At 45.7% G+C, this 18,101-nt stretch overlaps 1 protein-coding gene across 1 annotated transcript; it reads right to left on the bottom strand.

Moving 5' to 3' along the window:
- Window positions 1-5,131: 5,131 nt before the first annotated feature.
- On the bottom strand, window positions 5,132-10,375 carry Klf17 (Kruppel like factor 17). The gene is made up of 3 exons (XM_027399003.2): window positions 10,331-10,375; window positions 6,080-6,875; window positions 5,132-5,394 (listed from the first exon to the last, which is right to left on the bottom strand). Exons 1-3 carry the CDS (start codon window positions 10,373-10,375, stop codon window positions 5,132-5,134), a joined length of 1,104 nt encoding a protein of 367 aa, XP_027254804.1.
- Window positions 10,376-18,101: the final 7,726 nt, after the last annotated feature.

Here is an 18,101-nt window from a genome sequence, read left to right as displayed (position 1 = left end):
ACCTACTGGTCTTGGTACTGCATGCCTGTATCCCAGTACTCAAGATGCTGAGAAAGGATTGTGAACTTAAGGCCAGCCTAGATTACATAGTGAAAGCCTTTCTCAAAAAGTAATAATAAAGTTTGGGGATAGGGATATTGGCAGAGTACTTGCACACACAAATCCCCAGCACTGAGCCGAATAAACAAGCTGCACAATACATGCTTATAGTCCCAGTAGCTAGCTGGTAGAGGCAGGAGGTTCAGAAGTTCGCAGCCATTCTCTGCTACATACTAAGTTAAAGGCCAGCCTGAGATACATGAGACTTTGTCTCAATTTTTTTTCTTTTTTTTTTTTTTTTTGTTTTTGTTTTTCGAGACAGGGTTTCTCTGTGTAGCTTTGGAGCCTATCCTGGCACTTGCTCTGGAGACCAGGGTGGCCTCGAACTCACAGAGATCCGCCTGCTTCTGCCTCCCAGTGCTGGGATTAAAGGAGTGTGCCACCAACGCCCGGCTCAAAAAACTTTTAAGTAGGTAGAATAATTAATTTGTTCACATAGGGCTGCTGGGAATAGTTTTGTTTCTATTTGCCAGAAAACATGTTATATACAAAGCATTAGACAGAGCAGGGGAACTGTAAGAAAATGTTAAAAAGCTCACTCTGGGTCTGTTCATAAAATATTAAAGAAAATTGGGTGTAGTGGTACATGCCTTTAATTTCATCATGTAGGAGGCTGAGACAGATGGATCTCTGTGAGTTCAAGGCCAGCTTGTTCTACAGATTGAGTTCAAGAACATCAGGAACTACAGAGAAATGTCTTGAATCAAAAAAAAAAAAATTAAACTAAGCCAGGTGTGGTGTGGCACACAGCTTTAATCCCAGCATCCTGGAGGCAGAGGAAGGCAGGTCTCAGAGATGGTGGCCAGCCAGGCCTACATAGTGAGTTCCATCTAGAACTACATTGTGAGACCAGGACTCAAAAAACAACAAAGATTAAAGCAAGCTGGGCAGCACAGACTTGCTTCTTGGAAGACTGAGGCAGGAAAATAGAAAGTGCAAGAAGTGATTGAATTCATTCCTTGAATGGTCAGCCTGGGTGACTTAATGAGTCCCTGTCTCAAATTTCAAAAGTAAAAAGCCAGGGATATGGCTCAATGGTAGAGTACTTGCTTAGCATGTGCAATGCCCTCAGAATTGAAATACAAAAAAATTTAAAGAAATTAGAAGCTCCAGGCGTTGGTAGCACATGCCTTTAATCCCAGCACTCGGGAGGCAGAGGCAGGCGAATCACTGTGAGTTTGAGGCCAGCCTGGTCTCCAGAGCGAGTGCCAGGATAGGCTCCAAAGCTACACAGAAACCCTGTCTCGAAACCGCCTCCCCCACAAAGAAATTAGAAGCACACCTCAAATTTCTAATAAAGTAAATTCCATGCCACCAGGTGTGGTGGTGCATGCCTATAATCCTAGCACTCAGGAGACCGGGGCAGGAGAATTACCTCAAGTTCAAAGCCAGCATGCTCTACATATCAAGTTCTAGACCAGGCTGGACTACATAGGAAGACCATATCCCCTCCCAGAAAAAGTGAACTTGAAGACTCATGTTCCTCTACCTCAGCCTCCTGAATACAAAATGCTTAGGCCGGCATGTCCTCTTGCTCAAGTATGTCTCACATAACTCAGGCTGGCTTCAAAATATGTCACCAAGGATGGCCTTGAACACCTGATCTTCCTGCCTTCACTTCAAGGGCTGGGATTGTTGGTATGTGCCACCATACCCTGCTCCAAATGTGATTGTCTTACTATTGCTATGATAAAACACCATGACCAACTTTAATTTGGGGCTCACAATACCAGAGAGTCCCTGCCCATAGGAGGCAGGAGAGAAAGCACACTGGGAATGGAGTGGACCCTACACCTCAAAGCCCACCTGAGTGACAGACATGCCTCCTAATCATTTCCAGAGAGTTCCACCAGCTGGGTACCAAATATTCAAACACATGAGCCTATAGGGGCCATTCTTCTTCAGACCATGGGGAGATAGGGGGTAGAGGGGAAGACAGACAAAACTCAGCCAAATAATTTCCAAACTTTAAGACGAGAAATCTTCATATTTAAATTTATTGAACCTCAGACAGAGTAAAAATAGTAAAATCATACAAAACCAACCACTGTATTGCTTAGAGATGGATTCATATATAATAAAGACAATAACAAACAGCACCAACTTTACCAAGATCCAAGAGTGGTTACAACCCTGGAGGATTAAAAAAAAAAAAAAGACTCCATATGTATAAATGAATTTACTCAAGTGACTTTAAAAAGGAAATAAATGTTCCTTAAATTGCATCATAAACTTTCAACTGAAGGTGTAGCTTGGTGCTAGTGTGCTTGGCTGGCATTCCTGAAGCCCTGGCCTCTCTCCAGCAGCATCCCTGTGTAGTTGGTACACACCTATAATCCTAGCACTTGGAGATAGAATAAATTAAATGTCATCTTTGGTGACATACTGAGCTCAGAGCCAGCTTGGGCTACATAAGACTTTGCTCATACGATTTTCATATATGGGCCTGCAATATGGTTCAGTGGGAAGTAAAGTTGCTTGCCATCAAGCCTGAAGACCTGAGTTTGATCCCTGGGGCCTACAAGACAGGAGGGAAACTGTGAGCTGCCATCTGACCTCCATGCATGCACTCTGGTACACATATAGGCAAAATGTCAAAAAAAAATTAAAAACATTTTCATATATGGCAGACATCACAATAAATAGGAAATCTCCTGAGTACTGGCTTTCTAGGCATGTGCCACCACACCAGGCTAACATACACACTTCCAACAGTAGCTTCTGACATCCACAGGCAGAGCTCAGTTCTGGCTACCAGTGCTCTCTGGTTCATCCTTGGCAAGTGTTAGCAGAGAGAGCTCTCATCTTGCATCCTAACAATCTGGTCTGATGGTCTCCCACATGTGTGGAAGATGGGAGACCAGTTCTGGCCCATTCATTGTTCTCCAAATGGCTTGCTCCATAGAAGAGGCTGGTGCTCACCCAGGAACTAGAGACTCACATGGCACCCTTAACTCAGTTGCCTGGAACTAGTCAGTGGAGCCCCTCTTAATTTTTAAAATAATGTCCACACAGAATACTTGCCACATAATGCTTTGGTGATTAGTGGCCCAGTCAGTGACCACGCAGAACAGAGCCAGCACAGCCAAGGCTTTCCCAGAGGCCCAGGATAAGTCTGGGTCTGCAGAGCACCTTCTGGCTGTACTGAGCATGCTCACAAGCTTTTCAACTCCTTAACAGTTGGGGTGACTTTGCCTCTAACTCCTCAGCGCCCAGGATGCTCAACCAAGGGCATGTCCAGGAATGATGCATGGTTAAGCCTTGTGGTAAAAGGTCTGGCTCAGACACCGAGACCTGCTCTTCCTGGTACATCCTTTAGCTGTCCCTGCACCCCTCATTTTCAGTATTGTGGAGGCTTGTGAGTTGACTCCTGAGCATCCAGGTAGGCCTAACATGGTTCCTTAAATGTAAGATGGAGTCACCTGTCTGTAGTCAACACTTGGCCCAGGACTGGGCCTTGCTCTATGAACACCTATGGGAAGGTGCCAGCTCTTAGGGAAGAAACCCAGTTTGGGGGCATACAGATATTTAGGGTTCTGACTCTGCCACTGGGTGGTTTGGCCAAACACCTATCTTTCTCTTTTTTCCAATTTAATAAACCTTTATTGAACTCCCACAAGGTGCATGAATTAAGGCCAAGCTCATTTCTATTAGCTTAATTAATACTCAGTAAAATGGCCAACTGAATCCACAAGGGGAGTTCTAGACAGCCAGGATGAGTTACCAAGATAGTTATTGTCCCTTAAAACCAGAGGGCAGGGTAGGGGAGGCAACCTGAAGCTGGGTGGGTACATGTAACTCCAGAAGATAGTGCTAGTCAGCCTGGGCTACATAGTAAAACCCTTTCTCAAAAGCAAAACAAATGCCAACAAGATGGTTCATGAGGGAAAGGTGCTTGCTGCCAAGACTAACAACCTGAGTTCAAACCCAGGGACCCCCAAAAGCTGTCTCTGACCTCCATACATATGTACACAATAAATATGCTTTTTTAAAAATACATAAATAGCTTGGTGGTGATGGCGCCCGCCTTTAATCCCAGCACTCAGGAGGCAGAGGCAGGTGGATCTCGAGTTCCAGACCAGCCTGGTCTACAACAGCCAGTTCCAGGACAACCTCCAAAGCCACATAGAAACCCCACCTTGAAGAAAAAAAAGTACATAAATAAAAATCTGCAGCCTGGTCCCCGGGCCAGGTAGGAAAGAAGTTACGGTGGGATTTGTCCCTAAGCCATCTCATAAACAGCCTAAACACTGCTTTTATTGGGACACTCAAAGCCAAGGTATAGGAGGGAGGACATGGAGTGAAATGGAAAGAGTGTGAAATGGCCCAAGGCAACACATTTCCAAGATGGGCACTGCTGCTTCCTGACCAACCTTGAAGGGTGTGACTGCGGGCTGCTTGGGAGGTCTCCCCACACTGTGCTACCGGGGATGAACAATGCCTTGTAACAATTCATGGGGCTAGAGGAGAGGGGAATCACTGCCTGCCTCTCTCCTGTCCCCCTTCACTGGAGTTTCTTTTCCCTATTAGTATTAGTATCAGTTTCCTCTTGGTTTTGGTGGCCCCATGGAATGCCAGATGCCATGTCCTGTAGTGGGGCATTCCATAGAAGAGAAACTCTAGGCGTATGGTTGGTGAAGGCCAGAAGAGTCTGATGTAATACATCGATGTGTCCAGTACCTTCTAGCACTGAGATACTTTTCCCATGGTCTGGCCCTGGAAAACGTAGAAGACCCAGGGAGAGAACATGGGTTTTATGGAACAGGCATGAGAGTTTCCTGCTGGAAATTGATAGAAGAGCTTTCTAATTAAGTCCAATCTATGGTTCCATCTTCTCATCTGGCTAAATGGCAGAAACCAGTAATCCCTGGAAGGTGAGGGACCAGATTTTGAAGAATCCACGATGGTGTCAAGAGCTTCATGTGGGCTTCCTTCCCCACCACTTCCTGTCTCCATCTGAATTTTCACCTGCCCCAGAGATGACCTGGTCTTGGGCAACAGAGTCTTGGGTTATAGAATCCAGGAAAGGGAGCTAAAGCCCCTGACCAGGAGCAAGAGGACCAGCTATCTGTCCATATGTCTGTCCACTGTTGGCCTGAGGCATCGGGAAATCTGGCACGCGCTGATGAGTTTTTTGGTGTTGCTTGAGATGGTCGGACCTCATGAACTGTCGGCCACACACTTTGCATTTATGTGGTCGATCTTTGGTGTGGATCCGTCTATGCCGTCCAAGCTCATCAGAGCGGAAGAAAGACCATGTACAGCCCTCCCACTCACAGATGAAGGGCTTCTCACCTAGGGAGTGAAAACGAGAATTAAATTGAGTGGAAAAAGCCATAGTGAGAAGGAAGAGATCTAACAAAAGAACATACATTTCTCAAAAGATTGAGAAAACAAAAGGGAAGACAAAAGGAACCATCGGGAGGCAGGACCACCAGATGGGATGGCAAATAGGTGGGACCAGGGAGGCTTGGTTCCAAGCTTGGATGAGAAAGAGCCAATCACAAATCAGTGGTCCTGCATTAAAAAAAAAAAAAAAAAAAAAAAAAAAGATGGGCCTGACAATTGTTGCTCTTGCAGAGGACCCAGATTCAATTCCCAGCACCTACATGGTGGCTCACAACCATCTATTTAACTGTAGTTCCAGGGTACCCAATCCTTCTAGCCTCCGTGGGCACCAGGTATGCATGCAGTATACAGACAAAAGGGCAAAAAATACCCATTCGCATAATTTTTTTTTTTTTTTTTTTTTTTGGTTTTTCGAAGACAGGGTTTCTCTGTGTAGCTTTGGAGCCTATCCTAGCACTCGCTCTGGAGACCAGGCTGGCCTCGAACTCACAGAGATCCTCCTGCCTCTGCCTCTGAGTGCTGGGATTAAAGGCGTGCACCACCAATGCCCGGCCCCATTTGCATAATCTAAAAAAATTCTACAAAGAGCAAAGATCCCTACACATCCCTTTGTCCCCAAAACCTCATTCACCTGTGTGTTTGCGTTGATGACTCACGAGGTGAGAGCGCTTGGTGTAAGCTTTTCCACAGTTGCTGTATGAGCAGAGGTAAGGCCTTAAAACTGGAGATGGCTTCCTGGGCGCCCTTCCTGGAACACTGGGGTTATCTGTCCCCTGTGGAACAGGTGTAGGCTGCTCACGTGCGAAAGGTTCTTCCTGGCCATTTGACTGGGTCACAAGTGAGTCCTGGGATTCTAAAGTTGGCAATGGCTGGAGCCTAGCTGGGGGCATCCCAAGGTTGCAGTGATTTAAGTGCAACATCTGATCCATGGAGGGGGGCATGGCGTGGGTCCCAGCGGAAGGCATGCCTGGAACCAACAATATTCCTGTGGTAGCAGGTACTGTTGAAGGGACAGAAAAAGGCAGTGGTGGGGCACTGCTGTGAGCCATTACTGGGACCCCACTGGAAGCTGAGCCTGGCAGGCCACTATGAGACATCAGATTCTCACTGAAGGCTATGGCCACTCCCAGAGTACCTGGATTCCCTAAGGGCATCATGTGGGATCCTGTATCCATCATCCTCCCTGGTTGGTGGTTAGATGGTAGCTGACAATACATCTGGGAAGGTGTAGGAGTCAGTTGGGAGGAGTACCTGGCACCATGCTCAGGTAGTGACATAATGATCCGTGACTCCCCTTCACCCTCGTTCTGCCTGGATAACACGTAAGGCCCGGACAAATTCGGTAAGTGTTGAGTGGCCAGCGGCTGATGAACTCCATTGTTTCCAGATGGCACCGATATATGCAACATTGTTGACGTCTCATTATCCTACATGTGAAAGAAAGTCATGTGAAAGAAAGTCCCCCTTGGCTCCTCTTCTGTGCTCCACACACATCTCCACCCCAAGCCTAGGAAACGGTCACTGACCATGGGTCACCACAGGAAGCTTGATAGCCAGAGAAAAGAGAATTACCCGTGGTTTCACTCTCCACCTCAGGATGGCTGGGATTCGCTGTGTAGCTAAGGAGGTTGCCTACTTCCATCAATCCCCCTGACTTGTGCTGTTCTAAGTGCTAAGGTTTAGGCATTAGTTACTACACCAGATTTACAAATGGTACATTCAAGGGACCTAAAATGGTTTTGAGTACTGGCCATTGCGATATTTGGAGTCTTTGGGGGTGGAGTTCTATCTGTGAGTGAGAGTTCATCATTTTATTGGAATTTTGTTGTCAATTCTCAGCTTTCCTGGACTCTAGAATGGGTACAAGATTCAGAAGCCCAGAGCTGGGGAAGGTGTTTCAATGAATAAAGCTTTTGCCACACAAATTCAATTCCAATCCACAGATCCTATGTAAAGCCAGGTTCAATAACAAGAGTATCTGTAACTTAATGGTACACATCTAAAATTTGAAAAATTACATAGAAACCTCTCTTCCTGCATGTGGGTTCCAGGGATTGAACTCGGATCATTAGGCTTGGCAGCACTGAGCCATCCCAGACCTCCTTTGTAGCTGAGCAAATACTGGCTGTGCCTAATTGTTAAGCACTGTTTCATTAATGGTGTGTGGAATGAGTCATTTTTATGCATGTGAAGTTTTTGCTAAATACTAATGACTCGATACTTTTAAATTAAACTTCAAGTTGTTAGATTAGGGACTTCAGTGGAGTCAGAATACTAATGTGGCTATTAGTCACTTGTGAAACATTAGAAATTTTAAGAGAATCCCATTGTTGGCACACCCATAACATAACAGAAACTTTTTTTTGAGATGGTTTCTTTGTGTAACTTTGTAGACCAGGCTGGTCTCAAACTCACAGATCTGCCTGCCTCTCAAGTGCTAGAACTAAAGGCATGTGCCACCATCACCTGGCCAGAATTCTAATAAAAGAAACAAAAGGTATTCGGGATCACTGAGCTTGGGAGAGAGCCATATCCATGCTTGTGTTTTCTTTCCCTTAAAGCTACTCTGCTATCTGCTCCTGGCCCTTAATTCTGTTAAGATCCTCCTGTTAGCTGGGCAGAGGGGTCGCACGCCTTTAGTCTCAGCATTTGGGAGGCAGAGGCAGGTAGATCTCTGTGAGTGAGGCCAGCCTGGTCTACAAAGCTACTCAGAGAAACCCAGTCTCAAAAGAAAAGAAAAAGAAAAATGAACTTCCTTTTAAGGTAGCCAAGCGTAGTAGCACACGCCTTTGATTCCAGTGGCTGGGAGGCAGAGGCAGGCTGATCTCTGTGAGGTCCAGGATAGCCAGACTATGTAAGGACAGTCTCAAAAAAAGAAAAGGGAAAGGAAAGGAAGGGAAGGGAAGGGAAGGAAAAGGAAAAATGTGCAAGGGATTATTTGACAGGGTTTCTCTGTGTATTCCTGGCTGTACTGGAACTCTAGACCAGGCTGGCCTCGAACTCAAAGATCCTCCTGTTTGCCTCCCATGTGTTATAAGGATTATAGGTGTGCACCACCACTGCCTGGGTGTACCTGCTTTGTCCCTCAAGAGGGACCCTCTCATTTTCCAGTCCTTCACAGGCACCTATTGTTAAAGCACTTTCACCACTACCTCAGTGCTCCCCAAAATTGACTCTGGGCCCCCATTTCTCCACACAGAAGCTTTCATTCAGTAACTGGTGACCTTCATATCACAGTCTAAACACTTCTAACAAACCACACACACTAGCCCCTTTCTGCTAGTCTCTGGTGTTTCTTTCACTTTATACTCCATGGAAATTCGATCTCCTGATAGTGAACCTTTTCTTTCTCTTTAACAGTCCTGGCTGTCCTGGAACTGGCTCTGTAGACCAGGCTGGCCAGGAATGCAGAGATCCACCTGCCTCTGCCTCTGCCTCCGGAGTGCTGGGATTAAAGGCACATGCTACCACCCTGCCTTTGCTCTTAAATCTGCTGCTCCAGGGAAGTAGACTAGCCTGTGTCCAAAACTCAAATTACCCTAGCCACAATCCCAGTCTGTCTCAGAAAATCTCATTCCTCATACCCAAATCTGCCAGTGAGAAACCTGCGGGGCTATCCTCGTCGATTCCCACCCCTAGATCTAAGTACAGCTGTCCTTTTGTATCCACAGGGAACTGAGTCCATGGTCTCATCCACTGATACTCAGGTCCCTCGGATAAACTGGTGTGCTGTTTTCAGTTTGTACACATTCCCTTTACATCTTAAATCACCTCTTGGCTACTTATTTACACGGCATAACAAGAGCTGTGTGCTTTCAGAACCCTCATATACAATCACCAGTTCTGGATGTCTCTGGAAACTCCCAATGTTTACTGTCTCCTTCTCTACTGTGTTTTAACTGTGCTGGCCATTTTAATTCGAACCTAGATCTTCACAAATGCTAATTATTGTCTTGAAGCGAGCATCCCTATTCTTTTAGCAGCTCTACTGAGGGAGTGTGAGTTAGAGGACTTCATTTAAGTTATTATGCACAGGTGTGGTCATACACCCCTTTAATCCCAGCAAAAATAAACATGGTGGTTCACACCCTTAATCCCAGCACTGGGGAGGCAAAAGCAGGCCAGTCTGTGTCTGAAGCTAATCTCCTTTACATAGCCCAGGACAGAGACCTAGTCGGTGGTGTATACCTTTAATCCCTGTGAGATTGAGCCTGGTTTACAAAGCAAGTTCTAGGACAGCTAGAAGTGTTACAGAAAAACCCTGTGTCAAAAAACAAAAACAAAACAAACAAAAATCCGAATCCCAGCACTAGGGAGGCAGAGGCAGGTGGATTCTGAGTTCCAAGCCAGTCTGGTCTACAGAGTGAGTTTCAGGACAGTCAAGGATATACAGATAACCCATCTTTAAATACCGCCTCACACACACACACAATTAACTACACTGTAATCAGTAGAGTCTGGCAAAGGGTTCCAATAAATACATTTCTTCTCCATCCTTCAATGATACACAAATCCCTTTCTACAATCACTCAAATCCCTGGCCTATATAATGAGTTCCAGGAGAGCCAGGGCTACACAGAGAAGCTGTCTTTGAACTCCCCTCACCCCAAAAGTTAACTCGCACTATCATCAGTAGAGTCTGGCAAAGGGCTCCAATAATAACGCTTTTCTTCCCCACCCTTCCCATGGGTGGGGAACACAAAGCTAACACAAAGCTAAGCCGAACGGCTCCACCTTCACCACCCTATACAGGCTCTAAGGCTTGACTAAAAGCACACTTTAATGACTAAACAAGCCTCCCTAAACAAACCCCCCGACCCACACCCTTCATCCCATTCATCAGCACCACTCCATCGCACCCTAGGGTGGACCACAGACTCACCGTGGGAGACTGGTGCGCAGCCTGCCACGTATCTTCCTGCTCCATGTCGGCCCAGGCCCAACTTCAGACCACAGGGGAGGCTGACCCGGCTGGTGCCGTCACAGGCAAGTGTCCCAACGCCACAATCCCTGGCGCCAGGGGCTTCTAATTGCATCGGAGCCTGGGCGGAGTCAAGGCCACACCCACCCAGTACCCTCCCACTCTACGCTCATCAACAAAACTCCTTAGCAGGCCTTTTGTTTTGTTTTGTTTACGGAGACAAGGCTTGTTTTCTTTTAGCTTTCTTCCTTCCTTTCTTTTCTTTTTGTTTTTTGTTTGTTTGTTTTTGTTGTTTTGTTTTGTTTTTTGAGACAGGGTTTCTCTGTGTGGCTTTGGAGCCTATCCTGGCACCACTCTGTAGACCAGGCTGGCCTGGAACTCACAGAGATCTGCCTGCCTCTGCCTCCTGAGTGCTGGGATTAAAGGCGTGAGCCAACACTGCCTGGCTGAACTTTACCACTTTACCACTTTTTAAAGACACTCTGTCTGCCCTTCTCTACCTACGTCTTCCAACCTACAGTCTGAGCAACTTTTTGACCCAAAGCGGTGATGCAGGAACCGCGATCTGAGACTCAGCCAAGCAAGTCGCTTTGACCTCAGAGTGGAGAAACAGAAGAGGCTTGGTGACAGAGGCAGGGCAAAGGCACAACCTCTGTTGACAGAAGGGATGCCACTATCTCTCCAGACCAAAACAGAGGGCTTTTATAGGGCAGGATCGATGGTTCCTGCTAAGACTGGGCCTCTTTTCTGAAGTCCAGATGCCCCACAACACAATTTGGACATTCCCCAACTGACCATACACTGTGTGTTGACACTGATTTTTCTAACTCCATTCCAGGAGATCGGATGCCCTTTTCTGATTTCCTAAAGCACCAGGTATGAACGTGGTACACATACACATATGCAGGCAAAGCTCTCATAAACATAAAAATAAATGTAAAAATATTTTTTAAAGAAATAAACCAGGCAGACAGCTCTCTGAGTTCAAGGCTATCCTCGTCTATATATTGAGTTCCTGGATGGTGAGGGCTACAACAGTGAGACTGTCTCAAAAATAATTACTTTTGAATCTGGGCATAGTGGCACACACCTGTAATTGGAGTGATTGAGAGGCAGAGACAGGAGCATCCTGAGTGTGGAACAGTCTAGACTACATGGTAAGACTCTGCTCCCCTCCCCCGCCCAAAAAAACAAGCTAACCCACGTGAGCTACAGCATAAAATCTAGCTATTTCCATAGGACCTGTGACAGATTAGAGCAAAACAAAACAGAGTGGTGTGTGTGTGTGTGTGTGTGTGTGTGTGTGTGTGTGTGTGTGTGTGTGTGTGTGTGTTTCACTGATATGCTAGTTGTCTATGCAGCATCCAGCTGGGGATTCCAGAAGTGGGTGGATTGGCTAGAAGCCTATCTGGGTGGAATGGTAGATTTCAGACTTGAAGCCTCAAGGATAAATAAAATCACCGGGGATTTGAACAGGGAGAGAGAGGGCTCACCACACACCCAAGTTCAGGTTTGAGGGTGGTCAGTGAAATGAATCAATAAGACAGGAAATTTAAAGTCAAGTTGTCCTTACTAGCCCTGTTCAGGTTTTTGTTATTGTTTGTTTGTTTGTTTGTTTTTGAGACAGGGTTTCTCTGTGTAGCTCTGGCTGTCTTGGAGCTTGCTCTATAGACCAGGCTGGCCCAAAAATTGGAGATCTGCCTGCTACCAAGTACTGGGATTGAAGGTGTGTGCCACCACTGCCCACCCTGTTTTGTTTTTTGTTTTTTGTTTTTTAATTTCTAAGTCAGGATTTCTCTGTGTAGCTTTGGCTGTCGTGGAACTCACTCTGTTTTGTTTTTTGTTTGTTTGTTTTTGTTTTTGTTTTGGCTGTCTTGAAACTAGCCCTTGTAGACCAGGCTGGTCTCAAACTCACAGAGATCTGCCTGCCTCTGCCTCCCAAGTGCTGGGACTAAAGGCCTGCACCACCACCAACTGAGGGAACTCACTCTGTAGAACAGGCAAACCTTTAACTCACAGATACCATGGGGCTGGAGAGATGGCTCAGAGGTTAAGAGCACTGACTGCTCTTCCAGAGGTCCTGAGTTCAATTCTCAGGAACCACATGGTGGCTCACAACCATCCGTTATGAGATCTGGTGTCCTCTTCTGTTGTGCAGATATACATGGAAGCAGAATGTTGTATACATAATAAATAAATCAAATCTTTAAAAAAAAAAAAAAAAAAACCTCAGAGATCCCCCTGCCTCTGCCTCCAGAGAGCTGGGATTAAAGGAGTGCCAGACCCCACCCTGTTTCAAATCAATGGGTTTAATCTTCAGCTCCACTAGGAAAAAGTTGTTAAATGCATAAACTCAAAGAACAGAAGCTGCAAAGGGGTTCAGGCCATGTGCTATCATTTATGAAAAATCATTTGTTTATTCATTTATTGATGTCTGAGATAAGGTCTTGCTATGTAGTCCTGGCCGTCCTGGAACTCACTCTGTAGACTGGCCTCAAAATCACAGAGCTCTGCCTTCCTCTGCTTCCTGAGTGCTCGGACTAATGGCCCGCACCACCACCTTGGCCTATGAAATTTTAAAACTTGCAAAGGAATATGGGGTGGTGGTGGTGGCCGTAGCATACACCTTTAATCCTAGCACTCATGAGGCAGAGGCAAGTGAATCTCTGAGTTTGAGACTAACCTGATCTACAAAGCTACACAGAGAAGCACTGTCTCGAAAAAAAAAAAAAAAAGGGTGGGGAGAGGCATACAAAGGAATACTAGATATTTATGAACATTAATTCACTCATGGGAGTGACATGTCCCATTTAAGATGGTAATAAGAAAATATTGAAGCCGGGTGGTGGTGGCGCATGCCTTTAATCCCAGCACTTGCTTTTTCCTGCTTTTTCCAAAAAGAAAAAAAGCAAAGTGCAGAGTGTGTGCAGTGTGTTGGCTTTATGTAATCACAGGAAGCAAGAGGCCTGTGTTGGCCAATGTAGGCAGCAGAAGGGTTCAGAAAGCCGTGCAACTGGGACCACACTGTGGTGGGTGGATGGGGAAGGAATCCGGGGATGGAGGTGGGGGACGGGGATGAGAAGGGAGAACTTCATGAACAGAGTTTTTGTACAGTTCTGAATTCTATTATTCATTTTTTGACATCTCCACTGACTGCAAAAGCAGCTGGCTGCACGGACGCCTGGACTCCCTAAGCTGCGGTGAAGTTTGGCCCTTTCTGCCCTGGTCTTTCTTAGTTTGCTCCAGTCCAGGCCCAGGACAGCTGGGCCACTGCTTGCCTGGGATGTTCTCCTCCTCCTCCAGCACTTTCTCCTCTTCTCTCTGTGTTTGCTTTAGGAGGTTAAACTTCTCTAGAGTCTTTTTGCTCCTGCATTCTCCTAACGAACATTTGTCTCTCGTCTCTTCTTCAGTAGTTTCCCCAGGAATTCCTTTCCCTTTGCTGCACACTTTTCCTGAAGATTGAAGGGTTTTCTATCAGGATCACAATTAAAAGACTAACAAAAAAGAAAAAAAAACTTTGAGAAAAGAAAGAAAGAAAAATTGAAAGTAGGACTGGAGAGAAGGCTGGGCAGTAAAGAGCACTGGCTGATCTTGCTTGCAAGGGCAGCATATACTCCGGGCCACTAGGCCGTCTCTGCTGTTCTTCTGTTTCAGTTATATGCGCAGGTAGAGTAGATGGAACAGGAAAACACGAACCACAAGACTCAACAAACCCATGTGGAGTTTATTGGAGGGAAAGGGAAGAAGAAAGGAGAGAAGGGGAAGAGAGACAAAGAAGCAGAGAAGGGGGAGAGAGGGGTGGGGAAGGGAGAGAGAAAGAGCGAAGGGAGAGAGAGAGAGCAAACATGTGGAGGTGCTCGCTTAGAGGGGGAAGCTTGCACCTTTGTACTGAGTCCTTACCCAGCCGCAGCCCTGTAACTCGTGCGGTAGCCATGATGTGGCCATGCAACACAGAGCTCTTTGAGCTGCCTAAGTATCTGCCAGAGTGCCAATATGCCTGTTCCACCCATTGTCAGGGGGTGGGGTCAGCATAATGCCGAGTACCAACAATCTCTCCATCCCCTCTCTCCTTTCTTCCTTTCTCTTGGGTTTGTTTTTTGGGTTTGGGGGCTGTGTGTGTGTGTGTGTGTGTGTGTGTGTGTGTGTGTAAAACAGTCAGTCATATGCGTACAGGAGTCCTCAGAGGCCAAAAGAGAAAGTCAGATAGACCCCTTGGAGGTGTAGTTACATGCGGTTGTGAGCCACTCTATGTGGGTGCTGGGAAATGAACTCGAGTCCTCTGGAGGATAGCTTTCTTAACCACTGAGCCTGCACCACAGCTCCTACTTCTATTTTTTGTGCAAAAATTTGCACTTGAAGTTATCTCATAACTGTACAGAGATTCTTTTAGTTGCATCCCCTTATTTCTGTGAATGAACTAACATGAATATAACCATTTTTTCCTTCCGATATTTTACAATTGCTTGCAGTGATGCAGTGTATAATATTGTATATGGTGTTCCTTCTAGACATGGGATAATAACCTTGCACATAGTGTGTCTTCTGCACATGGGATAGTAATCTTCACATATGTCTTGCAGACATGGGATAATAACCTTTCACATGTGTCTTCAATGTGCTCTCCAAGGGCATGAGACACACACATAATATATACATATCCAGGTAAGCAAAACATTTATATACATAAAATTAATAAATTAATTAAATAACTAGCTCTTCAGCAGCTTGACTTTTCATTTTGTTGGTAAGAATGAGGCTGCAGCTTGGAGTTATTTCAACTTAATTTCTCCAGGTACCACTGGTTCATTCACTCAGTCTCTAAGATCAGGCCTCTTATTTCCTGTCAGTCTTCCCCAAAGGCTCATATGTTACAATGCTTACCTCCCAGTTGTGGAACTATTTGGGAAGGATTAGGAGGTGTGACCTTGTTGGAGGAGGTGTCTCACCTAGGATGGGCTTTAAGGCTCAAAAGCAGACTCCAAGCCCAGAATTTTCTCTCTCTCTCTCTCTCCCTCCCTCCTTCCTTCTCTCTCTCTCCCTCTCTCCTCTCTCTCTGACTGAAACTTTTCAGTCATATGCAAGCTCTCAGCTACTTCTCCAGGCCCACTTCTGCCTGTCTGCCTACTTCCACATCGGCCTGGAATTCACTTCACCCCGCCCCGGCGTCTCAAGAGCTAGAGCTCAAGTCTGAACCATGACACCAGAGGCAACTCTCAGCTGTTTCTAATCTTCTCCTTTAGTGCATGCCATGGTCCCTTTGTTTGAAGGTGCTTGCTTGTTTTTAAATTTCTTAAAGATGTATTTATTTATTTTCTGTATGTGAGCACTCTGTTTGCCTGTGCACCTGCAGGTCAGAAAAGGACATGGACTCTCATTACAGATGGCCGAGAGCCACTGCCAGGTGGTGGTGGTGCACACCTTTGATCCCAGCACTTGGGAGGCAGAGGCAGGAGGATCTCTATGAGTTCAAGACCAGCATGGTCTACAAGAGTTTGTTCCAGGACAGCCTCCAAAGCCACAGAGAAACCCTGTCTCAAAAAAACAAAACAAAACAAAACAAAACAGCCCCCCCCCAAAAAAACCCAGATGGCTGAGAGCTACCATGTGGTTTCTGGGAATTGAACTCGGGACCTCTGAAAGAGTAGCCAGTGCTCTTAACCATTGAGCCATCTCTCCAGCCCTTTCTTTTAATTTTTGAGAATCTATTTCAAGACAGTTTTTTGTGGCCAGGTGGTGGTGGCGCACACCTGAATCCCAGCACTCGGGAGGCAGAGGCAGGCAGATCTCTGTGAGTTCGAGGCCAAGCCTGGTCTACAGAGTGAGTGCCTACACTCACTACACAGAGAAAGCTACACAGAGAAACTCTGTCTCGAAAAACAAACAAAAAAAGGTTTTGTGTGTGTGTGTGTGTGTGTGTGTGTGTGTGTGTGTGTGTGTGTGTGTGTGTGTTGGTTTTGAGGTAGAGTCTCTCTACATAACCCTAACTGTCCTGGAACTCACTATGAAGAGCAGGCTGGCTTCAAACTCACAGAGGTCCATCTGTCTCTGCCTCCCAGGTGCTGGAATTAAAGGAATGTGCCACCAGCCTGGCTTTCTACAGGTTTTGTTTTTCTTTTTAAATTTCTTTATTTTACTTTATGTGAATGAATGCTTTGCCTGAACGTGTGTGCCTGGTGCTGGCACAGGTAGGAAGAGGTTAGCTATGAGTCACAATGTAGGTGCTGGGAACAAACCCAGGTCCCCTGGAAGAGGATCACATGCTCTTAACTCCCTAAGTCATCTCCAGTCATCTCTTGAAAGTCTCTAGCCCTATTTCAAGAGTTTTTGTTTGGTTTTGCAGCAGAGTCTCTTGTAGCCCACCCTGGCTTCCAGTATCTGTGTGTAACTGAGGATGACCTTGAACCCTTGATTTTCCTGCTTTATCTTTCAAGTTCTGATTTCTCAAGATGCCCACCATACCCAGATCCCCTTTCACACCCTCAGATGTTTGCAGACTATTCAGTTCGGTGAGTTGCACTGTCTTTTGGCAATGTATATGTGGAAATACTCATCACTGACGATATTTTGAGTCTCATTTTCTGCTTTCTGGCAGAAAAATTTGTTTTAATTTCATCGTTTTTTTTTTTTTTTTTTTCCGAGACCAGGTTTCTCTGTGTACTTTTCTAGACCAGGCTGGCCTCGAACTCACTCTGTCTCTGCCTCCAGAGTGCTGGGACTAAAGACGTACGCCACCACTTCCCAGCTTGACCTTTTTTTAATAGATTTTTTTCATGCAATATTTCCAATTACAGCCCCTCCCCCAACTCCTAGGGTGACCCTCCCCACCTCCCCACCAATCCAAAGCTACACCCTTCATGCTCTCATTAGAAAACAATAGGACAAAACAAAAACAAACAAACCTGAATAAGACAAAAAAAAAGGGGGGGAAAGAGAACCAAATAAACACATTTAGACACAGAGACACACACAGAGAAATCACATAAAAACACAAGACTTTGGAATTATAATATAAAAGTAAAGTTTAAAAAAACAAACAAAGGATCATGACAAAAACAAGACAAAACAAAACAAACCTCCAAAAATATCAAGGTCATCTTGTGTTGGCCATCTCCTGCTGGGAGTGGGGCCTGCCCTTGAGTATGGTTAAGTATACCCGGTGAGACTCTGTTGGAGAAAGAACAAAATTTTCCTTTGTGGGTAATCAGTTGGGGATGGCTTTTGGGTGGGGGGTGGGGGAATTGTTCCCACTTGCCCCTCTCGGCAATGGGCTCCGTCCGTCTGGCTTAGGTTGCACCAGGTTTTGGAATGAGGGCGGCTTCCAAGATTCTTAGTTCAATGGTGCCCCCTTCTGTCCATATTGTATGTCGTCTCAAAGGCTTGATTGCTACTTTCAATTTAGATTACTTTTCTTCTTTTCTTCTTCTTTTCTCTCCTGCCCCTCCTCCTTTTCCTCATCCCCCCTCCTCCTCCTCCTGTATAATTAATATGTGTTTATTTGGGGTAAAGCAGATGTGGGACCAGGTGGGACAGAAACTGTGTCTACAAGGACTAGTGCTCAACCACCCTCCAATGTCCCTTTCAGCTTCCAAAGGTAATTAGCAGTAGACAGGCACAAAGCTAATGCACATTTCCCATTTCTTTTTTTCCCCTCTGATGTTTTTTTTTTAATTAGAAACAAGATTGTTTTTAAAACAATGGCTTCTCACTATGTTGCCTAGTTTGGCCCTACAAG

Source organism: Cricetulus griseus, chromosome 2 (assembly GCF_003668045.3).
Source record: "Cricetulus griseus strain 17A/GY chromosome 2, alternate assembly CriGri-PICRH-1.0, whole genome shotgun sequence".
In the NCBI taxonomy this organism is placed as follows: domain Eukaryota; kingdom Metazoa; phylum Chordata; class Mammalia; order Rodentia; family Cricetidae; genus Cricetulus; species Cricetulus griseus.
Note: the sequence above shows the minus strand (reverse complement) of the source record. Positions and strands in the feature narration are given on the sequence as shown.